At 35.7% G+C, this 24,218-nt stretch overlaps 2 protein-coding genes and 1 non-coding gene across 3 annotated transcripts; 2 read left to right on the top strand and 1 right to left on the bottom strand.

The window, feature by feature from the left end:
• The first annotated feature begins 1,167 nt into the window (after positions 1-1,167).
• LOC115993553 (thiol-disulfide oxidoreductase LTO1) lies at positions 1,168-6,163 on the top strand. Its single transcript, XM_031117494.1, has 6 exons — positions 1,168-1,620; positions 2,616-2,872; positions 2,968-3,080; positions 4,224-4,371; positions 5,473-5,610; positions 5,862-6,163. The coding sequence occupies exons 1-6, from the start codon at positions 1,239-1,241 to the stop codon at positions 5,922-5,924; spliced, it is 1,101 nt and encodes a 366-aa protein (XP_030973354.1). The 5' UTR covers positions 1,168-1,238; the 3' UTR covers positions 5,925-6,163.
• A 6,527-nt stretch (positions 6,164-12,690) lies between these two features.
• On the bottom strand, positions 12,691-12,841 carry LOC115951102. Its single transcript, XR_004083229.1, has one exon. It is a non-coding gene; the product is annotated as a U4 spliceosomal RNA (small nuclear RNA).
• Positions 12,842-17,073: 4,232 nt separating this feature from the next.
• On the top strand, positions 17,074-18,640 carry LOC115995038 (ganglioside-induced differentiation-associated protein 2). Its single transcript, XM_031119447.1, has 3 exons — positions 17,074-17,526; positions 17,655-17,919; positions 18,188-18,640. The coding sequence occupies exons 1-3, from the start codon at positions 17,379-17,381 to the stop codon at positions 18,414-18,416; spliced, it is 642 nt and encodes a 213-aa protein (XP_030975307.1). The 5' UTR covers positions 17,074-17,378; the 3' UTR covers positions 18,417-18,640.
• The last annotated feature ends 5,578 nt before the right edge of the window (positions 18,641-24,218 follow it).

The following is a 24,218-nucleotide window of genomic DNA, read 5'->3' on the forward strand; positions in this document are numbered from 1 at the left end:
GGGCTAGAAGCATAATTTGAACAAAATAACTAGACAAATTTTTCCTAAGGCACTAGGAAGCTAGAACATGGGCTACTTTGTTTGATTCTCTTGGACTCGACCTAAAAGGGTCTGGTTTATATCCAGTGGCCAGTACCACTAGACACGTTGGATACGCGACACGTGTCCTCTGGACTCGACCTAAAAGGGTCTGGTTTATATCCAGTGATCAGTACCACTAGACACATTGGATACGCGACACGTGTCCAAGAGGACACGTGTCGCGTATCCAACGCGTCCAATGGCCACTGGCCACTGGACAGAAGCTGAGTCTGACCTAAAAACAAATTGTTAGCCATAGGATGCCCAAAAAAGAGTATTGGCATATATGTTTGAGATTCTCCAAAGCACAACATAAGTAGGGCCTTTAAGAGTTTCAATGCAAGTTTTGGCATCACTCTCAACCACTACATTCTCAAAACCAAGTTCAACTACTAAATGAATCGTCAAATTTATGGCCTCAGCCTCTGCTTGGAGAAGGAGAAAATCAAAACCCCTCTCCAATCTCTAGCCACAATAGCAATAAAAGAATGGTCTAGCCCCACTGCTACATCACAATTTATCTTTACAGCTCTTTGCTCTAGCCTATTTCAGAAAGAAACAATTGGTCTAGGAGGTACTAGGGAGACATTAGTGAGAACAAAAAAGGTGTTCATTAAATTTTTTCAGGATTATTTGAAGATTTTTGTCTGAGAAAAAAAATCTTCAAATTTGCTACTCTAAACAGTGATCGGTTTTAGAGTAGCAAATTTGATATAAAGTTTGTTCAAGTATTCAAAATCACAGTGTGTACAAGCAGTACAACAAGACATTTGGGAGTATAAAGCTTGGGAGTCCACAGCCTAGTGAAGTTCATTGCAGTATCAATATGCCCCAATAAACTTTGTTATCCAAGTATCAGTAAGAAAATACTTTACGTATTGATGGATACAGTACAGGACGAAATTGACAATCTTCATTGGTAGGAAATACTTGGCCATTTTGATCCAAAAGAGAGCGCAATTTGTAAATTTGGATCAATCTCCCTGAAACAGTCGAGCCCAAGTAAGCTTGGGCCAACAATGGGCTTTTACTTACATTGTAATTTTAGACTTGGGCCTATCCCTTCCAAAAAAAAAAAATGAGAAATTAAGCTAGCGATTACTGAGCGAGCTAAGCTAGCGACTTCTCGTGAACTCAAAGAAGTGTGGAGCTTGATAATGGCGAGCTTGGTGAGCTTCTCGTCTCCTTCTTCGTTCGTGTCTCGCTCTCGTTACGATTATTTCTCGCAAAGCCAAGGCAGAATTGATTTTCTCAAGAATGGTTGGTGTCACGGTCCGAGTCCGAGTCCGAGACCACTGTTCGTTTCCGTGAATTGCTTATCTCCGGGACCGGGTCAAGATTCTGAATCTGAACCGGAAACGACGGCGTCTGTGATTGCTACCAATTGGACTGACAAATTGTGTGCGGGGCTCGGAGGGTTAGGGTTTGTAGAGACGACGTACTTGACGTACCTCAAGCTCACCAATTCCGATGCCTTTTGCCCTATCGGAGGTGGCAGTTGCGGCGACATTCTCAACAGTGAATACGCCGTCGTTTTTGGTATTCATTCTAAACCGTTTCAGTTAATTATTAGTGTGCAATAAAATACTTTGTTTTTTTATTTCTAAATTAAGAAGTACTTTGTAATAGAAATTTGTTAAACATGAGCTTCTTTATTATTATTATAATTTAAAGCAAGTTTTAATGCTTTCTTGCCAATAGGGAAAGGAATTTAGTGTAATTGATTATAGCATATTGACTTTGTTTACCTTTTTCTGTTCTCTGATCATTACTCTAGAGCTTGTGAATTATCTCTATTTAGAGCTGAATTGAGCTGAGTATTTAATTTTATTTTGAACACGAGCCAAGCTCGTCTTCATCGCTAAACTAGATTATATATATTCAAGCTTGGTTCATTTTATTGTCGTACAAGCTTGAGTTTGTTCACGAGCTAGTTAATTAACTCATTCCTTTCCCATGTAATAGTGAACAACAGGACTTAAAAAATTTATCTTTTCACAAATTTATGCTAACAATTAATAACCAAATTATAATATTTGAGTTAATAAGATAGAATTGATTTCTTTTATGAACTTATAAAAATTAGATTCATCATTCTTGTACACAAGCTTACACCATCTAATCTCAGGTCTATTGAAGTACCTTTTATACATGTATAAAAATTAACTTATAATGTTATATGTATTAAAATCGTTCCTTATATTTATGAGCTTGTTCATGAAAGCTTGGCTTGTTTGCTAGATATACTAAAACATAAACAAGTTTTTCTACAAGTTGCGTTTGAGCTGTTTATGAACAGATCAATTCATTTATAGAACTATCTCGATTATTAAATATATTCTAGTTCTTTGCTTCTTCTTTTTCTGTTTTTCCTTTTTTTCTTGTGTGTGTGTGTGTGTGTACTTCCAGTCATAGCAATTTCATTTTGTACAATGCAGAAATGTTTTATTTGACTGGAATATTGCTATACGAAATACATTGCAGGTTATGTGTTTGACAGAGGGTTTCAATTTCAATGCTTTTGCATTTGCCAGGTGTTCCTCTTCCACTTATAGGGATGGTTGCATACGGGTTAGTTGCATCACTGGGTCTACAGTTGAGTAGAAAGAACTTGCCCTTTGGAATGGATGAACCTACGGGTCGTTTGATTATACTTGGAAGTACTACCTCCATGGCGGCTGCCAGTGCATATTTTTTGTACATTCTTGGAACAAAATTTTCAGGAGCATCATGCTCATACTGTCTAATGTCAGCTTTGTTGTCGTTCAGCTTATTTTTCATCAGTTTAAGGGTGAGCTTTTTGTTTTCTTTTCTATCCCTCGGTTGCTGAAATTGCTGTAATTGGTTCTTAAGTATAATAAGATGTTTCTGGGGGTTGTTTTGTAGGATTTTGGGTTGGAAGAGATACAAAAAGTGGTTGGTTTACAGCTATGTATAGCTAGCTTGGTATTTGTTACCCTAAACACGTCATACAGTACTTCTCAACCTATTTCTTCAAGGTAATGGTTTCTATTTACAGATTATTACCGCATCTTTGTTTCTTACATGAGCATGTTCTGTTGGCTTCATTTTCTTTTCTGTTTCCGTCTTTTCTTTTTCCTTTTTTCTCTTAATAAAACACCATTGCAACCAAGTGCTATTGGAGCTATAATGGAGTTTTTTTTTTTGTACTTATTTGGAAATGCTATGTGAAGATTTAGCGAAGTGGCAGCTTCTATTTGTTTATCTCCTCTTTTTTCCCTTGTCGCTGCACGAGATGTCAAGAAGCCTAGTTTTGATTTAAGACACATGGCAAGTACATTCACTTAGATAGACTTCTATTTCCAAAATGGAAAGATCCCCCCCCCCCCTCCTCCTTCCTTTAATTTCAACAGAGATTGCGCTGCAAAAATCGTGTTCTATTACTATACTAATTACAATCAAAGCTTTTCTTCGGTACAGATATAGAAGTTCTATTTTTGTTGTCGAAAATTTAAAAATTTCCTCATTCTGTCCTTCCATCCACCTCCGTTGAGTTTTTTTGTCAGTGTCTCTAATGAAATTCATATTTTAGGGACAAAAATAGAACCTCAGCCTAGATTATATTTCAAGGGAAAAAAAAACAGTTTCCTAAAATTTCGTCAAGGTTCTATTTTTGCCCTTTTATCTGACATGCTGGCAAAAATCTTAAGGAGAGTAAATAGAAGGAAAAAATGTAAAACATTTTTAATTTTCAAGGATGGAAACAATTTTTTTTATATATATATATTTAAAGGATAAAAAGAGAACTTGGCCTGTATTTGAAGGATGAAAAGAATATTTTAACCTTTATTTTATGAGGCACATGTGTAATTCTAGTTAAAGCAATGATTTTATTTTTTTAAAGGTCTCATCATTGGAAATCTAGAGTGAATACTTTTTTTTGGTAATTGATATTTGATAAGATACATGGGCAACTGGTGGATCTTGAACCTATGGCCTCAATCTCCACATTGATCTTACAAGAAATCTAACTCACTTGGTTAGATAATTGACTATTATCAATTTCAATGAATTAATATGCTTTGTCCATCTTTTCTTTTTCTTTTCTCTTTTTTTTTTCCACAAGGAATTACGTATCTTAATCTTTTTTCTCTTTTCCTGTTTCATGTCTATCTCAACAGCTTGGCTGAAATTGACCTCCCATACTTTACAACAGAGATCACAACAACTTCAAGTCCTTTTGCTGTTTCTCTTGCAAAGCATCTGAACTCCATAGGAGCTAAAATGTATGGGGCTTTCTGGTGTTCACATTGTTTAGAACAAAAACAGGTACATTTACCTTTACAGGTTTTTTATTTTTTATTCTTGGAGGCAGGAAGGGGCTTTGTTCAAGTTGAAACATAGAACTTGGTGTAGGATAATGTTTATAAATAGGAAGGTTTCCTCTTCAGCCTCTCTATTAAGTATTCCAAAATTTTGAAAGGATTTCTCAAGAGATGCAATGTAGATGATTAGTGTTGGTTTTAAGAGTCCAAAAAGGACTGCTGATATTTTTGACAAGTCCTCATAGTGGCTACATGAACCTTTGCAGTCCGCACATGCAACATTAACTGCTATTGAGAAAATATTACTTAAAATATTTGTTGAAATTTTCATTTGGATATATGTAATCCACTGGGCATCTTTGAAATCCTTGCTTGATTATGATCTCTTCAAATTTCATATTGTAACATTGTAAAATTGTTTATTCAAGCAGAGAGAACCAAAAAAAGTAGAGGAAGACAAAAAATATCATTAATATAAGTTAAAAAATAAAAAATGACATGCTAATTAAGGAAGTAAACAGCAAGTATGACTTTGGATGGCATAAAATAATGAAAAATAGTACATGTGGTAGACCTTGACTAGTTTGTTGAGGATCATAGCCAACCCCAAATTTTGGAACTAATGCTTGCTTGGTGGTTGGTGGTGTTGTAACGTTGTAAAATTAAGAACCAAGCAGCTAATTTTCTGGAGTCTGTAAATTTGCATTGGTTGAGTACCTAGATTTACACAGCATCAGCGTGATTGATGCATGTTTATTCCATCATGACATTCATTTTCCCTCTCCTACCAACCATCCTTGGTGCTGGATACTGTTCCATCAAGATGGCTTTCCTTGCTTGAGTGAACTACATTGAGCTCAAGTACCACCATTTGAGTAAGGGTAGCTGATTGGAGTTCAGTTTAGATTAATGACAGATTAGCAGATTTAGGGTTTTATGATTATTTTAAGGAAGAACTTGGAATAAAACGTTTACAGAAAAGGTATCCAAATTGTCTTCCCCCAGTCAGTTCAACATGCCTTTTCATTTCATAGAAATAGTTTATCATCCTGACCTCCTACTTTAATTATGATATGCCACTTATATTTCTGTGTCTTTTGTACAGATGTTTGGGCTTGAGGCGGCGAAGCTGTTGGACTATGTGGAGTGCTTCCCTGATGGATATAGGAAAGGAACAAAAATGGCCAAGGCATGTACAGATGCTAAAATTGAAGGTTTCCCAATGTGGGTGATTAATGGTCAGGTAAGGAAGCCTTTTTTTCCCCTCTGGTAATTAATTCATATGGCCTTAGCAAGAGAATTGATATTAATAATGAAGAAAGCAGGCAGTAATTCCCTTTAGTTGTCATTTTTCAATTACAAATGATGCTATAGGTTCTCAGCATTCCAAAGCTCTTTCTCTTGAATAGGCGCAAGAATACAAGGATTCATGTGCCATAAAATTACCTCTCTCTTAAATTTCATTTTCTCAGCAAAACAGATACTTCTTTGTAGGTTTTGAGTGGCGAACAAGAATTGTCAGAGCTGGCGCGGGTTTCCGAGTTCAAGTATAATTAATTTAGTCAGCTCACTTAGATCAACGTATTTTTGTAGTATTGTAGCACATGTACAGCTTATAGATGACATCCCCGTCACTCATTGATTACAACCTTTGGGTCTCTTGTAACTGTTGTTTCTTGCAAATTCTGTACAAAAAGAAGCAACGAGAGGTATAGATGTCTGAGAACACATCCTTAATTCACAACATTTTGGGGACTTTTGTTAATGAAAATGGCCTAAAAAAGGTGATTAATTTATGTGTATATTTCCTTTTGGTTTCTCTACTGCTTTTGAAATCCTAGAACATCTTCAATCAATAGGCTCTCTCTGATGGAACAAATTTAATTTCCGGCCAAAATTCTTGGCCAGTAAGACCTAGGGGCATTATGGAACAAATTTTAATCGAGTTTATTTTTTCCCGCAAAAGATTTTTTCAGTTGCTTCGAGGACCTCTAAATATGGTATCTACAAGTATTCGTGCAAAAACGCCAAAATTGTACCCTGTTCAAAATTCCTAGCTAGTAGGACCTAGGAGCATTTTAGAAAAAAATTTAATAGATATTTTTTATCTTCTTTCAGAAGATATTACCAACAGTTTCTTGGACCTCTAAATATTCTACCTACAAGTTTTCGTACAAAAACGACAAAATTGAAATCCGGTCAATATTTGTGGCCAGTAGGACCTCAGGGCATTCTGGAACAAATTTTAATCATGTTTTTTTTTTTTTTTTTTCTTGCCAAAGATTTTTCCAATTGTGTCTTGGACCATTAAATAAGGTATCTACAAGTTTTCGTGCAAAATCGCCAAAATCGTATTTTGGTCAAAAATTTTGGCCAATAGGACCTAGGGGCATTTTCGAATGAAATTTAAAAAAGTTTTTTTTTAACAAAAGATATTACCAACTGTTTCTTGGACCTCTTCTATGTACAAGTTTTCATGCAAAAACGACAAAATTATATTCCGGTCAAAATTCATGGCCAGTAAGATCTAGGGGTATTATGGAATAAATTTTAATTGAGTTTATTTTTTGTTGCAAATAATTTTTCCAGTTTTTTCTTGGACCTCTAAATATGGTATTTAAAGTTTTCGGGCAAAAAAGCCGAAATTGTACTCTGTTCAAAATTATTCGCCTGTAGGACCTAGGGGCATTTTTGAAAAAAATTTAACAGAGTTTTATTATTTTCTTTCAGAAGATTTTACCAAATGTTTCTTGGACCTCTAAATATGTTACCTAAAAGTTTTCATGCAAAGATGCCGAAATTTAAAATCGTACAAATTTTGTGGCCCGTAGGACCTAGGGACATTTTCAAACAAATTTTACTCGAGTTTATTTTTCTTGCAATAATTTTTTTCAATTGTGTCTCGGATCTCTAAATATCGTATCTACAAGTTTTCGTGCAAAATCACCAAAATTGTATTCTAGTCAAAATTCTTGGCCAGAAGAACCTAGGGGCATTTTCGAATGAAATTTAATAGAGGTTCTTTTTTTTTCTTACAAAAGATATTACCAACTGTTTCTTGGACCTATAAATATTCTACCAATAAGTTTTCGTGCAAAAACAACGAAATTATATTCCAGTCAAAATTCATGGCCAGTAGGACCTAGGGGCATTATGGAACAAATTTTAATCGAGTTTATTTTTTCTTGCAAATAATTTTTCCAATTATTTCACGGACCTCTAAATATGGTATTTATAAGTTTTCGTGCAAAAACACCAAAATTGTACTCTGTTCAAAATTATTAGCCAGTAGAACTTAGGGGCATTTTCGAAAAAATTTTAATAGAGTTTTATTATTTTCTTTCAAAAGATTTTACCAAATGTTTCTTGGACCTCTAAGTATGTTACCTAAAAGTTTTTGTACAAAGATGCCGAAATTTTATTTCGTACAAATTTTGTGGCCCATAGGACCTAGGGACGTTTTCGAACAAATTTTACTCGTGTTTTTTTTTTTTCTTGCAAAATTTTTTTTCAATTGTGTCTTGGACCTCTAAATATCGTATGTACAAGTTTTCGTGCAAAATCGCCAAAATTGTATTCTGGTCAAAATTCTTGCCCAGTAGAACCTATCGGCATTTTCGAATGAAATTTAACAGAGGTTTTTTTTTTTTTTTTTTTTTTTCTTACAAAAGATATTACCAACTGGTTCTTGGACCTCTAAATATTCTATCTACAAGTTTTCGTGCAAAAATGACGAAATTATATTCTGGTCAAAATTCATGGCCAATAGGACCTCGGGGTATTATGGAACAAATTTTAATCGAGTTTATTTTTTCTTGCAAAATATTTTTCCAGTTGCTTCTCGGACCTCTAAATATGGTATCTACAAGTTTTCATGCAAAAACGCCTAAATTGTACTTTGTTCAAAATTCTTAGCTAGTAGGACCTGGGGGCATTTTAGAAAAAAATTTTACAGATTTTTTTTTTTCTTTCAGAAGATTTTACCAAATATTCCTTGGACCTCTAAATATGTTACTTACAAGTTTTCATGCAAAGATGCTTAAATTTTATTTCGTACAAATTTTGTGGCCAGTAGGACCTATGGACATTTTTGATCAAATTTCAACCAGTTTTTTTTTTTTTTTTCTTGCAAAAGATTTTTCCAATTGTGTCTTGGACCTCTAAATATGGTATCTGCAAGTTTTCATGCAAAATCGCCAAAATTGTATTCTAGTCAAAATTTCATTTTCGAATGAAATTTAACAGATTTTTTTTTCTTACAAAAGATATTACCAACTGTTTCTTGGACCTATAAATATTCTACCTACAAGTTTTCGTGCAAAAACAACGAAATTATATTCCAATCAAAATTCATGGCTAGTAGGACCTAGGGGCATTATGGAACAAATTTTAATCAAGTTTATTTTTTCTTGCAAATAATTTTTCCAGTTGTTTCTTGGATCTCTAAATATGGTATCTACAAGTTTTCGTGCAAAAATTCCAAAATTGTACTTTGTTCAAAATTATTAGCCAGTAGGACCTTGGGGCATTTTCAAAAAAAAAATAACAAAGTTTTATTATTTTCTTTCAGAAGATTTTACCAAATGTTTCTTAGACGTCTAAATATGTTACCTACAAGTTTTCATGCAAAGATGCCAAAATTTTATTTCGTACAAATTTTTAGGCCCGTAGGACCTAGGGACATCTTTGAACAAATTTTACTCGTGTGTTTTTTTTTCTTGCAAAATTTTTTTCCAATTGTGTCTTGGACCTCTAAATATCGTATCTACAAGTTTTCGTGCAAAATTGCCAAAATCGTATTCTGGTCAAAATTCTTGACCAGAAGGACCTAGGGGCATTTTCGAATGAAATTTAACAAAGGTTTTTTTTTTTTTTTCTTAGAAAAGATATTACCAACTATTTCTTGGACCTCTAAATATTCTACCTATAAGCTTTCATGCAAAAACGACAAAATTATATTTCGGTCAAAATTCATGACCAGTAGGACCTAGGGGCAATATGAAACAAATTTTAATAGAGTTTTTTTTTTGCAAAAGATTTTTCCCTTTGCTCATTTAACCCTTAGGGCCATCAAACCATGCTTTTTAACTTGCTCTTATAACTTCGGTCCATTTCCAAAATCAGAAGCAAGAGAGCAATGGTGGCTCTAGGATATATTTTTAAGGGGGTCAATAAGAAGATGCATTTTGGGTAAAAAATGAATTTTTCAGTCTACATGATTTCTTTATTACAAAGTGCTATATTTACAAAATTTTCATAACTATTTTCTAACAATTTTAGGTGATAATTTGTTATTAGTTTTAATTTAAACTCAATATTGAAATTACTTTTTTTCCATCAATAACAACTAGTAACACCTGTTACTTAAGATTTGTTGTGAAAGAATTATGAATATAGCATTTCTCATATAAGATAAACTATAAGTTTAATTTATATTGTTTATTAATACGATTTTTTTTTATAATAGTTTATGTGAGCGTTTGTTTTGGGCTGAAAGTGTTTCATGTTTTCCACTTTTTTTTTCCCCTGCGTGTGAACAATAACCTCACATGAGTTCACTGTGCAGGGGACAAAAATTACTGTTTATTCACTGTTCTTTACTGTTCACAATACTGTTCACGTACTAAAAATTATTAAAAATGGATCACATGGTACTATTCACACATTTAAAAATTATTTTGCTACAGTGTTTTCAATTTTCAATTTCAGCAACAATAAGTTCAATCCAAATGGACCCTATTAATATAATAAAGATACTAATTATTGTTACTAAATTTAAATCTTGAAAATCATTTATTATTTTTAAATACTATAAACATATGAATTGTTGTTGTTACGTAAACTCCAAGAGAGATCTAAATACAATAAACTTTTATGTATTAGTTTATTTCAAAATTTTAAGATCTAAATGATTTAAAAAAAAAATTAAAATAAATAAATTTATACTTTTGTTGTTAGACTTACTGTTTCTCTCATATTTTAGGAAAAATTGGTTTGATATTGAGTTTTTTAAGGCCAAAATATTGTCTAGATAATCATAATCAAGTTCATTTCAACTAGGCTTTAAAAAAATTTAGCTCTAGGGGGTTCAAAATTTTATTTTAAGAGGGTTGAAAAATAAATTAAAAAATTATATATAAATTTTTTCTTTTTCTGGCCAGCTCAGGGGGTTCAAATTTTAGCTCTAGGGGGTTCAAAATTTTATTTTAAGAGGGCTGAAAAATAAATTAAAAAATTATATATAAATTTTTTCTTTTTCTGGCCAGCTCAGGGGGTTCATTTGAACCCCCTGAACTGTTCCTAGAGCCGCCCATGAGAGAGAGAGAGAACGCATCGTTACAAACAGCAAGATATTTTGAAGATAAAAAATATATGTGTATATATTTTTATATAACAGTAAGATAAAGTCTGTCTTCTGGATTTGGGAAAAATTTAATAAATAAAAAATCGAAGTTCCCTATCAAAGATCAGATGGCAGAAGAGGAAGATGGAAAAGTAGATATATAGAGAAAACAATCAAGCTGAACAAAAACAAAACTCACCCACCTGTCAGAATATTAGGAAACAAACAAATATAATCCAAAAAACGATAATAATAAGTGAGATAATTCCTTAATTTCTTGAAATATAAAACAACACCTGAGATAAAATAAATTCCCAAAATTATTGACTACCCAGATATCTCATGCACAAAAATTCTAAATGGGCTTTTTTTTTTTTTTTTTTTTTTGGTCTCTCATAATTATTATTAGTGTTATTGTTTTTAACTACAAAACAATCGTAGCAAGAAAGTAATTAGGAAATGGCAGCATAATATTAGAAGATTAACTCTATGATCAAAAACAGTTGAGAAATAAAAAATTTCTAACTTTCCAGACACTGATACACAGATATAACATATATACCAAAAAATAAATCAAAGCAAATAGGTTAGTGGAAAAACTGACCTGAGAGTAGTAACAGGTGGATCACGAGAATTAGTGTTGGAAGTTCGGATTCAATTGACGACTCGCTTGCCCAAGCTTAGAGCGACCCCTCGGCTATTCGAATTGGCTGCCATACAATGATGCACTGACAAAGGCAAAAGCAGTACTGAGATTCTGTGAGAGAGAGAGAGAGAGTTGGTTACCCGTCGGAGGCGGCGAGAGAGGAAGCAAGCACGAGAGAGAGAGAGAGAGAACCACAAAGGGCTTGCCGAGCAAGGAAGTACAGAGGAAATGATTTTATTATATAAACTTAGCAACATGACAGCTATCAGAAGCCAGGCTTATGATTTTATATGATTTTATTATATAAAACTAAAGCAACATAACAGCTATCAGAAGGCAGGCTTATGATTTTATATGATTTTATTATATAAAACTAAAGCCACATGACAGCTATCTCAGAAGGCAGGCTTGCCGCGCAAGTAAGGAAAGAGGAAATGATTTTATTGATGAAATGATTTTATTACATAAAACTAAAGCCACATGACAACTGTCTCAGAAGGCAGGCTTGCCACGCAAGTTCTCTTAGAGGAAAGAATTTTATTATATAAAACTAAACCAATGTACAAATTGATGACAACTATCTCAGAAGGCAGGCTTGCCGTGCAAGTTCTCTTAGAGGAAATAATTTTATTATATAAAACTAAACCAACGTACAAATTGATGACAACTATCTTACTAATGTTACAACTACAGCAGTGGCGATTCTAAAAAAAAAATTTAAGTTGTTCCTTCACAAGCATAAATTACACAATTTAATAAAAAAAAATTTATATATTGACAACAACAATAATAAAAAAATACGCAAATACATAAAAATATTGAGGGAAATTTCACATTTACTTCTTATGCTATAATGACAAATCCGTTTCAAGTAGGTTGTTGATCACAAGCATTAATCTTTTCATTCTAGGTTTCACTTCCAAATGCTGGGTGGAAATAGATAATAGAGACAATTCAATCATATAAAAATTGTCAAATGTATTTATTCTTATACGTATTACATTAGTTTTAAAATTCCAATCTCCAGGTAACTGATTAAAAGCCAGAACATCTTCATTCTAGGAAAAACCGGATTCAATACACAATAGGCTCTCTCTGAGGGTTGCAATAAGTTAGTGCCACTCTATTCTTAAAAAATGAACTTCATCTTAGGTAAATATTTTTGGCTATGTTATTTGTTTTACGTTCATTGAAAAGCTTTACTGCAATTAAATATGAGCTTGTGGACCTGAAATGGAGTATAACCTCAATTTTATCCAGATATACAGGTCCAAATATATAGGCCCATGCAACTAGGGCCTCTTAAATGGTAAAAATTGAACTAAGAATTTTAGGGCTTTACCCCGGAGGGAGCCCTTCCAGAAATTCTCGAAGGCCTGAGCTGAACCCAGGCCTAAGAGGGGGTTTGGAAATAGTTTTCAACCAGCAATAGACGCGCCTCGGTTAGAACCTCACTAGCTGCGTCATTGCCCCAAGCGCAAAGATACTCTCAGTGTTTCCTAAGCTTTGGTTTTATATCCAACTCGACCTCCCGTTATTTTCTTCGCTTTCGGTGTGGGACTTCGACTCAACATCAAAGCGGTTGCTGTTTAAAAGTCCCCACTAATTCTCTCATCTTTTGATTATTCATCGTCAAGCGAATAGTTCCAAGTTCCAATGTTACTGATCGTGTATGCCTTATATGATTCCCAGCCAATCAATGAACCAGATTGGTGCCCAAATTTGAATTGTCTTCGCACACTTGAGCATGAGCTTTTTCTAGGCTTCGTCGCTCCCATCACTGTAGTGATGGACTTTTCATGGGCATTAAAATTACAAAAACCAACGGATTTATTTGATTTTTACATGCCTTGACCCACAATAAAATGTGAGTAGTTCTCATATCCCATTATTATTTCATGTATTTTCCCAATTATAATATTTGGTTTTTATAATCATGTGAAACTTTCAATTTTTGAAAAGGAAAATATATATATTCAATACATGAGATACTTTCTTCTCATATCTAATTGTTAAAAAACTATTCTAAGATTAAAATAACACTACCGCAAAATATATTACAGCTTTCTAGGCAATAATTTGCAAATTAAAGCATTAGACATATATATACTAGTCATGATAGTTTGCCAACCAATATGAATGGTAAACAATTTGCAAAAAAGCATTAGACATATATAGACTAGTCATGATAGTTTGCCAACCAATATAAATTGTAAACAATAGAGCGTATTGTAATGTTGATCTAACTTTAAATTTATGAAAATAAGAACATGGCCTAGCAATATATGGATGGTATTTGACTCGTTGTGTGCATAGGATATCAAGAACGCGGTATCCAAATAAAATACTCAATTACCTACCAACAAGCAACAAACTGAGGCCTGATTGCATGAAGACAAATAAGCAATAAGCAATGAGGCTTCCTGTTTTGGAGTGAAAGTGAAGACACAAGCGGAGTGCGGAATTGCCCATGTCCTAGCAATTACTCGGAAATGGACAAGGAGGATCACAGGCCTTTAGTTTCTCTTTTGTTGGTGATAGTGAGTGACAAAATAAATTCACAATCTTCTAATGACATGTTGTAATTACGGGTGTGCAAAATATCCACTTAACCCGCCAATCCACCCGACCCACACCCGACTGGCCTTCCTCGTGCCGGTCATTAAGTTAGGCGGTTTGGGTTGGGCGGGTTAGACCCCCAAAATTGCTTATTGGATTGGGTTATGAATTAAAAAATTGTCCACCCGCTACAACCTGACCCGCCCACTTAATTATACATACATAAATATATATATATTAGTTCAAATTGTTAAGTATTTAAAATTAATCAATTCACCTAATAAATTTTTACAACTAATCAATAATCAATTCCCTAAGGCTCCGTTTGGGAGTTCATAAAGGAATGAAATGGAATGAAATGATCATAAGGGGATGGAAATGAATGGAATGGAATGAAATGTATTTAAGTAAGTGAAAGGAGTGAAAAAAAAATGGAATTGAATGAAATTAAGTAACCTTGATTGTATGTTTTAAAATAAAGAAATGGAAAGGAATGAAAATGAATGGAATGTAAGTAATCTTGTTTGGGAGCAACATAGAGGAAATGGAATAGAATCATTTTATGAAAATATTACTCCCTCCATCCCATTTTTTTTTTTGTCCTCTATTTCATTTTGAGATGTCCCAAAATATTGTCCTGTTTCCAAAAATAAAGGTCATTCCTATTATACCCCTATTAATTTACTAATTCAATTTTTTGATAAATTTTTTTAAGAGTAATTTTGGAAACTTATACATTTTTAAAAGGTAGACAAGACAATAAATAATATTCTCTTAAAAAGTTTGACTTGTCAACAGGAAAAAAAAGTGGGACGGAGAGAGTTCTATTAGACCTCTATTTTAAAATAAAGAGTTGAATATACAAAGGTATTTTGGGAATTTTAGTGAAAAAATCATTAAATCTAATTCTGTTCCCTCCTATTCCTCCCAATTTCGAGGAGAATGAAAATTTAAGGTTTTAAAGAAATAGAAAAGAATGGGTGTTCCTTTCTACCGATTCTATTCTCTCCTACTCAAACTCTCAATCAAGGGAATGGATTTTTCATTCTCTCCATTAAAATTCTCAAACAAGGGAAGGGAAGAATATTGTAAAATGATTATTTTCATTCCTTTCCATTCTATTCAATTTCCTCCTTCCCAAACGAAACCTAAATAGAACTAGCCTTCAAAACATTCTTTAAACAAAATCTAAAAAGTCAACATCGAAACCCTAAACACCTCTACCTACCACCCATCCCATTTACTTCAACTTTACACTTTGTGGCCCTAAGTCTCACTTTTTCTTCTCACCTTTCACTTTTGGCTTTCACCTTTAGCCCGTCTTTCCCTTCGACTTTTTTTTTTAAACCTTTTTGTAGTCTATTTCTTATCATTTCAATTATTTACTGACAATCACAAATGTACGTAATTGCCTTATTGTCTTATACTATTTAAATATTTTTTGTCTTTTTATTTCGGTTTATGTCATTTGATCCGTTTATATATTATAAAATGTGATATAATATTACAAGTAAAGCCATTCTGGCAAGCTGGTTCATTGTATATTCAAGTAGTTCATTGCATATTCAAGTTAAATATGTTATATATTACATAAGAATACAGTTCATCTAATTCTGTCTTTATCTATTTTTTTTTTTTTTTAATCCTTAATGTCACTTTAGAAATGTTAAAACTTTGAGTTTGTTGATTTAATTTTCCTAAGTTGTAAGGCCGTTCAAGTAGTTCATTGCATATTCAAGTTAAATATGTTATATATTACATAAGTAAAGCCTTCTTAGTTTAGGCATTTTTTGAACTCACAACCTTTAAATAATATCAAATAGCATGAGTGGTACACTTATCCTTAGGCATTTTTTGAACTATGTAGTAGTGGTACACTCATCTTTAGGCCAAAGGCTTATAAAGCATGAGTGGGAGGTATCTCTTCCTGATGTGGGATTGGGTAAAACCTTAAGGATTAAAACTCAACGCCATTTCCAAATATGACAATTTCTTCTTAAGGTCAGAGATTCGTCCATCCCACATTCTTAATTTAGCCAAATATTTTGTAAATGTAAATTTATTTTTTTGCCTATAGAGAAGGCAATATAACTGCTCATCTTTTAGTGCAGTGAGCTGCTTTTTTGTCTTGGACTGGACTAGCTCCCATCCCTATAGTCTCAAATTGTCCTAGTTTTAGATAGAGATGAACTCAAGTCTAATTCTCCTGGTTGTTGTCTATTTTTGCTTGGTCAATAAAGCATTTATTCATATTTTTTTTTTTTTGGATAACTACCTTAAAAGTTAAAAACTGAAATATTAAATCAAATCGTATATTTATATTTATTTAGGATTTGTTTGGTATCCATTTATTTTATTGAAATTGAAAATTTTTTACTGAAAGTACTGTAGATAAAGGTAAAAGTTAGTTGAAATAGTATCGTGACACCTATAAATAATACTAAAAAGTGCAGTGAAACCTATAAATAATAACAAAAATAAATTAAATAATAAAATAAGTTGATAAAATTAATTATGTTAACCAACACTTAATAATGAATTTAAATGTTTATCAAAAAAAAATAATGAGTTTAATGGGCTGTTTGATAAACATGTTTAAATATATATTTTTAATTTTTAAACAATATTATATATATTTTTATATACTTTTTCACTTATACATGTTTTTAAATAACAAAACACATATTTTCCCATACTTATACCGAACATCCCTGAATAGTTGGAATTATTATTCATTTGACTCCTGAGTAAAAGTGGCCTTTTGTAAACTTGGGCCCATACGAAGCAACCTCAAATTATTGCAGTAGACAAACGGAGAAATATGTTCCCAATTTTAACCAAAAGGGTCCCTCGTGATTATTCTGACACGACCTGACTTCCCGAGTGACTCACAGACACAGTAAAGTAAAAGTCATTGTTGTAAATATTGAAGATCCAACGGCCTGGATAAGTTCTGATCCAATAACTCCAAGTGGGACCCAAAACACGTCACTAGCTGTAGCAAAGGCAAAGGCAAAGCAAAGCACGGCGTTCGAATCGGACTATTCAATCAATCTACGAGTCTTTTTGAGTCTGAAAAAGAAATATGCTTTCATGCTTAAAGAATATTCCTTCTCTTTCTTTCTTTATGACCAAAGACCATTAACTTGTTTCTCTCCGATTTTCTCAAACCCTTGTCCTTCACCTATCCATCCATCTCTACCCACATCCCATAATTACGCTTGTCCTCGCATGTATTATTGATTCTTTATTAACACACATACATGCTCTTTTTTTCTCTCTCTCTCTCCATGTTTCGTAACAGTTTCATCATATAAACTAAAAATGGTGGGACTCTCGTGAAACAAACTACCAAAAGAAACTGCCTCCACCAACCCTCTTTTTTATAGAGTTCGAAACTCATCAAATACTCGTACAGATAAAATAATATACCTTTTTTTGTTTTAAATTAAGGAAAAAAAATATGTGTGCTCAGGCTCAGGCTCAGGCAGCTGACAGTTCCCAATACGAGGAGCAAGAACAAGTTATCGATAAGGTCGAGGTTTTCAAGATCAAAGGCAGAAACAAACGTGGCCACAAGATCCTTCGTATCATCGGAAAATCTTTCCCTGGTAAATAACGTTAACGTTATTTTTTAATATTGTCTATATTTGTTTGTGTTTGTGTTTGTGTTTTTTTTATTTTTTTATTTTAATTGTTTATTTATTAAATGTTTGTTTTGGTTTTTGTTTATTTATAGGTCGGTGTGCGAGTGTGGAAACGGTGAAGAAGTATTTGGAGGAGAAGGTGTATCCGAAATTGGAGAAGAAGCCATTTTCGGTGGTGTACGTGCACACCGGAGTTCAAAGGAGCGAGAATTTTCCGGGAATCTCAGCCCTACGATCAATCTACGATGGGATTCCGATGGAGGTGAAAGACAATCTACAGACTGTGTATTTTGTGCATCCAGACCTTCAAGCTAGGCTCTTCTTCGCCACCTTTGGTCGCTTTCTCTTCACCGGCGGGTAATAATAAACTACAATATTATTTTAACTTATCAATTAATTTTTGGTATAAATAAGATTTTAACACTTAGATTTCTTATTCAATAAGCTAACTATTTTTTTAAAAAAATCACAACTTTGGGATAACATTGTTTTCTTTTTTCACATAGACACGTTAATAGCCAGATACCATCTAATCTAATCGCAATAGATTAGCATATTAGATTAATAATAATAAGTGGTGGGTGGTGCATGTAATCGATGTGTATTTGTTTTGTGTGTGAGTTAGGTTGTACGGCAAGCTAAAGTACGTGGCGAGGCTTGATTTGTTGTGGGAGCATGTGAGGAGGAACGAGATAGAGATCCCAGAGTATGTGAATGATCATGATGAAGATTTGGAGTACCGTCCGATGATGGATTATGGGTTGGAGAGCGATCATCCGAGGGTGTATGGTATTGGTGGTGCACCCGCGGTCGATTCACCTGTGTCAATGTACTCTATGAGGTGTATCTCATAAGATATGATAAATTTACTACAACATGGGTGCCTCTTCTTTAATGTGAATGTGTGAGCGTAAGTGTGAGTGTGAATGTGAACGATAAAGATAGATAGATAGACTTTTCTTTCTCTGTTTGGTTTTGGCTATTATGGGCCTGGTTTTGTAAATATGGTGACTAGGGTGGTCAAATTTGTCTGGCACTAAACAAGAAATTTAAGATCTTAATTGATTTTGTTTCTCAATTTTTTCAATGGCTCGATAAGATAAGATTGGCAGCTAATTTCGATATAGAAGCAATCTTATCGTATCGTATTCCTGTTAATTAGCTTGATCCAAGTTAGATCAAAATTTTTGCTAACAGGATAAGATGAGCTTTGGCAACTAATTTCAATTTTGAAACAATCTTATCCTTGGCAACTATCGAATTAATAAAATAAACCCCTCTTGGGCCATTCTTGGTCCCTATTAGGCCCATTATACTGAATAAAATGGGCCATGCTATCTGTCTTCTGATCTTGGTCAGTAAATAAAGTTCAGAAGAATGCTAACTTCGCAGGCCACAAGCCTTGCTAGTTGGTCTCTCAGGTCAGGACTCTTTTGGGCCAACCGAAGTTTCTCCCCTAATCGTTCAAGATAGAACTATTTCTCATGCATGCAATTGATTGAACTCACACACATGTAAGGGCCACATATTACCATTGGATACGGGAGATAATTCTTCCAAACCACCCATTGCTAAAACTTTGTACTAGAAGTGTCTGGGTTCTATATGTTAGAACACAAAAAATTTGGTAAAACTTTTCACATCTGTCAATATGAGAGATTATTAGTGATAAGTAAAAAACATAATGTTAGTAGTAGCCAGTAGGTTCAGATGGGAATCAATAAAAATTTGCTAATTTAATTGCTGCGAAAAATTTTTGTGCAGATAGTATTGCTCTAGAGGGAATGGTTTGTTGTCATTCTAAAAATTCTATTGGTATAATAGACTTCATAATTTCTTTCATCATTGTTGGAAGTACATTGTGATTAGTGTATAATAAAAATGATGTTAATTGTGGTTTTCATATAGAAGTGATGTTGCATCAATTATAATCTACCACCTCAACAAGTTGTTAAAAATTTGTAAATTTGGTTGTGTTTTAGGTTCCTAGCATTGCTGGTTGCCATTAGTCCTATTGTTATTATCATTGTTTTTAATAAAATATCATTTGTTTGGAAGAGGAGACTTTATTAATTGAGTTGATCAAAGTTGCTCAAGTTCCCAACATTACATCTATATTGACATCTTATTCACTCATCTTTCAAAATAGTATATCACATTAATTAAATTTATAATGATATCCATCATTCACGTGAGAAGAGACTAGAGAGATTATCACGTTATTGTATTTCCATAATACCTAATAATAATTTGACTAAGGAGATGGTAATGGTTGTAAACAATATCACTCTCACATGGAATAAATTCCAAGCATATGAAGTTCCTTATGTGAGGGGAATATTATATGCAACTGTTAATTAAAATAGTAAATCATGACTTAAACCTTAATCATAGAAGAAGCCGGGGGGGTCAAGTCACCAAAAAATTAAAATTAAAAATACAAATACTTATATTGTAGGGACACGATTTTTAACGACCCAAGGATGTCATTGGGCTCGTATATAAAGGGCCCGAACAATATGATTTGTAGAGAGTGGGTTTGGAAAGACTGGACCTTGGTCGCTGGGCAACGGTTTAGTCAGGATTTTCATGGAAGCCCATACGAAGGTGGGTTTGGCTTGTAGGGCTAAGCCTTACACGGATGAGGTTTGAAAAGTTTATCTCCTCGGACTTGGTCCGAGGAGCGTCTCATCCTTGCCATTCTTCTTTTTTATGGGTTCGTTCCCCCCCCCCCCTCCCTCTAGTTCCTGGGGAGAAGACCTCTTTGTCAATGCAGCGAGCTTCCCTTTTATACTAGTATTTCCTTCCCATTTTTCACCTACGTGTCCGTTTCTCCTTGCTTGGGGTGGTTACTCGTCTTGTCAATCCTTACGTCAGAGTGGTTGGGAAAAGTTGGATAGCATGATATGAGTATAGGTTTGTCAGGCGATGGGCTCCACATTAAGGTGCTGACAGCCTTCTCTCTTGTGCTGCTCCTGTACTGAATCTGTCCTTTTCTTCGGGCGTTTTTGTGAGATGTCGGTCATAAAGTCGTCCACGGCCACATCCTTGGGCCTTCAAGGAGTTTTTATTGTGTGTCCCTGACAGTAGGGCTCCTCGGCCTGGGCTTTGGGCCCTTAAATGTGAAGTGGGCCGGGATTCCAAATTTCAGGCCCCACAATAGCCCCTCAAAATCCTGCTTCCCGGCTTTTTAGTTGGGAAGGAGGGTTTTGGTGATGCTGAGCCCCCCTCGTGACTTGCTCAAATCCTGTACTCTATTAATATTTATGCTTTTCCATTTACATAGGAGTCGTGTCAAAACAAGGGACGCTCCTTTATTTCTCATTCACGTGGAGTCTTTTGATATTTCGGTACTCGAGGCGCGCCTTCACGAGGATCTTCAGATCCTACGGTTGAGGACGAGGTTGGAAATTGAGCCAAGTCTGCCTTGTCCGTAGCGTTCCTTGGAAATTTACGCAAATTAAATGCCACCGGTTTGCTCCGTGTATAAATAGGGTAGGGGGTCACTCCCCTTACACATGAACTCTCCTGTTCCCTTCAGAATCATACTTCTTCTTCCATATCCACGATCTCCATTTCTAGTGCCCTTTTGCCTCAAAGTAAGATGTTTGAGGCGTGGATGGGGATGAAAGGTCTTCGCACGCTTCAGAGGCACCGAATCCTCAAGGTGATATGGTACGGACAAGGATGGCATAGATTCAAGCCAGTCCCCCGTTTTGACAGGGGGAAGATGGTACTTCTCCCTCATTCAGTCAAAATCCGAAGCAGGTTCTGGTCATGCCAGATTTTCGGTATGTCAGAAGAAGGAATTTCCGCCATCAGCGCCGTCTGCCTTGTTGCAGGCAAATTTTCGCGGGGGCTCCTCAACTTCCGGCTCCCTGCACCTTTTCTTCAATGGTGCAGGCCTCAAGTTGGGTTCCCTGCACCTTTTTTTCAGCGGCGCTAGCTCGAAGCCAGGTGCTCTCTGCACCTTTTCTTCAACGGTGCAGGTCCCACGTTGGGTTCTTTGGCTGCCTAAGTTACGGGCATGTAAAAGTATTGAGGAATGGTTTCCTTAATCAGCATCTTGGAACAGCAGCCAACCTCTCCTCTGTGCTTCTCCTTCGGCTTTATCTTCATTCTCTTGTATTTTTTCTTTTTACTTACGTAGTTAGCTTTAGTGTAAGCTTATTTCAGCTTTTCATTGTACACTGTACTATTTCTTTGTCTTAATAAAAGATGAGTTTATTTCTTTCTAAATACTTTTCTTTTCGGCAACAACTACTTTGTGCATGAATATTAAATATAAGCTTGCCTTTAATGATACTTGGAGCAGAAAAATGCCTTAACACAGATTCCTACTAGTTTAAACTTACTGACATTATCAAGTATAGCAATGGTAATTCTCAATAAATTAAACTCTTGAAACTAACCGGAATAACGGCCGAGCGCTGTGCGATGCATGCAAAACAAATGCCCGAGAACGATGAACTCCCAATAATTCGTCCGAGAGGGTAGCCGAGCAGTGAGGGACTTTTATTGTGTTTTTGATAACATATTGCTCTATATTGCATCAATCCCTTTAGTATTGAGGATCCGAGAGTAGGCTGGGGAATCCGTGCAGTTTAGGGACTAACCCAACTGTTCACGAGGAGTTCCCCTCGGATGGATTCTAAAGTTCATGTAACGTAGTTTTTCTTTTAAGTAGTTGGTTTCCCCACAGGCTTGAGTCCGAGGACCATGCAAGGCCTTGGTTCTGTCCAAAACTTGTGATTTTTCTTGTGTACTTGGTTTCCCCATAGGCTTGAGTCCGAGGACCATGCAAGGCCTTGGTTTTGTCCAAAACTTGTAATTTTTCACTTGTACTTGGTTTCCCCATAGGCTTGAGTCCGAGGACCATGCAAGGCCTTGGTTCTGTCCAAAACTTGTGATTTTTCTCTTGTACTTGGTTTCCCCATAGGCTTGAGTCCGAGGACCATGCAAGGCCTTGGTTCTGTCCAAAACTTGTAATTTTTCACTTGTACTTGGTTTCCCCATAGGCTTGAGTCCGAGGACCATGCAAGACCTTGGTTCTGTCCAAAACTTGTGATTTTTCTCTTGTGCTTGGTTTCCCCATAGGCTTGAGTCCGAGGACCATGCAAGGCCTTGGTTCTGTCCAAAACTTGTGATTTTTCTCTTGTGCTTGGTTTCCCCATAGGCTTGAGTCCGAGGACCATGCAAGGCCTTGGTTCTGTCCAAAACTTGTGATTTTTCTCTTGTGCTTGGTTTCCCCATAGGCTTGAGTCCGAGGACCATGCAAGGCCTTGGTTCTGTCCAAAACTTGTGATTTTTCCCTTGTACTTGGTTTCCCCATAGGCTTGAGTCCGAGGACCATGCAAGGCCTTGGTTCTGTCCAAAACTTGTGATTTTTCTCTTGTACTTGGTTTCCCCATAGGCTTGAGTCCGAGGACGATGCAAGGCCTTAGTTCTGTCCAAAACTTGTAATTTTTCACTTGTACTTGGTTTCCCCATAGGCTTGAGTCCGAGGACCATGCAAGGCCTTGGTTCTGTCCAAAACTTGTAATTTTTCACTTGTACTTGGTTTCCCCATAGGCTTGAGTCCGAGGACCATGCAAGGCCTTGGTTCTGTCCAAAACTTGTGATTTTTCTCTTGTACTTGGTTTCCCCATAGGCTTGAGTCCCAGGACCATGCAAGGCCTTGGTTCTGTCCAAAACTTGTAATTTTTCACTTGTACTTGGTTTCCCCATAGGCTTGAGTCCGAGGACCATGCAAGGCCTTGGTTCTGTCCAAAACTTGTGATTTTTCTCTTGTACTTGGTTTCCCCATAGGCTTGAGTCCGAGGACCATGCAAGGCCTTGGTTCTGTCCAAGATTTGTAGTTTTTCTTCTTTTAAGTACCTATTTATTTTTTGACCATAAGCCCCTATACCAGGGCGGGGAGAGTTGGCTTGAGGCCAGATGCCCTTAGAGATGCCCGCGCCCTTGGCACTACAAGGCGTAGCTCCTAGTAGAAGTTTATGTCGGAGCAACAACTGTACGTCGCCGGAGACGGAGGAAAACCCCATGGACCTCTGCTTGCTAGAGAGTTGACTCCACCGCCACCTGCGCCAACGTGCAAGCCTTCCCACAGACGGCGCCAATTGTAGGGACACGATTTTTAACGACCCAAGGATGTCATTGGGCTCGTATATAAAGGGCCCGAACAATATGATTTGTAGAGAGTGGGTTTGGAAAGACTGGACCTTGGTCGCTGGGCAACGGTTTAGTCAGGATTTTCATGGAAGCCCATACGAAGGTGGGTTTGGCTTGTAGGGCTAAGCCTTACACGGATGAGGTTTGAAAAGTTTATCTCCTCGGACTTGGTCCGAGGAGCGTCTCATCCTTGCCATTCTTCTTTTTTATGGGTTCGTTCCCCCCCTCCCTCTAGTTCCTAGGGAGAAGACCTCTTTGTCAATGCAGCGAGCTTCCCTTTTATACTAGTATTTCCTTCCCATTTTTCACCTACGTGTCCGTTTCTCCTTGCTTGGGGTGGTTACTCGTCTTGTCAATCCTTACGTCAGAGTGGTTGGGAAAAGCTGGATAGCATGATATGAGTATGAGTTTGTCAGGCGATGGGCTCCACATTAAGGTGCTGGCAACCTTCTCCCTTGTGCTGCTCCTGTACTGAATCTGTCCTT

Source organism: Quercus lobata, chromosome 6 (assembly GCF_001633185.2).
Source record: "Quercus lobata isolate SW786 chromosome 6, ValleyOak3.0 Primary Assembly, whole genome shotgun sequence".
NCBI classification, from domain to species: Eukaryota; Viridiplantae; Streptophyta; class Magnoliopsida; order Fagales; family Fagaceae; genus Quercus; species Quercus lobata.

Excerpts from the sequence above, each read along its gene's own strand:
- LOC115993553 (XM_031117494.1), top strand. The coding sequence starts at position 1,239 with ATGGCGAGCTTGGTGAGCTTCTCGTCTCCTTCTTCGTTCGTGTCTCGC. Across the intron at positions 2,873-2,967 it reads TATTTTTCATCAGTTTAAGG|GATTTTGGGTTGGAAGAGAT; the intron begins GTGAGCTTTTTG and ends GTTGTTTTGTAG. Across the intron at positions 3,081-4,223 it reads TCTCAACCTATTTCTTCAAG|CTTGGCTGAAATTGACCTCC; the intron begins GTAATGGTTTCT and ends CTATCTCAACAG.
- LOC115995038 (XM_031119447.1), top strand. The coding sequence starts at position 17,379 with ATGTGTGCTCAGGCTCAGGCTCAGGCAGCTGACAGTTCCCAATACGAG. Across the intron at positions 17,527-17,654 it reads CATCGGAAAATCTTTCCCTG|GTCGGTGTGCGAGTGTGGAA; the intron begins GTAAATAACGTT and ends GTTTATTTATAG. Across the intron at positions 17,920-18,187 it reads CGCTTTCTCTTCACCGGCGG|GTTGTACGGCAAGCTAAAGT; the intron begins GTAATAATAAAC and ends TGTGTGAGTTAG.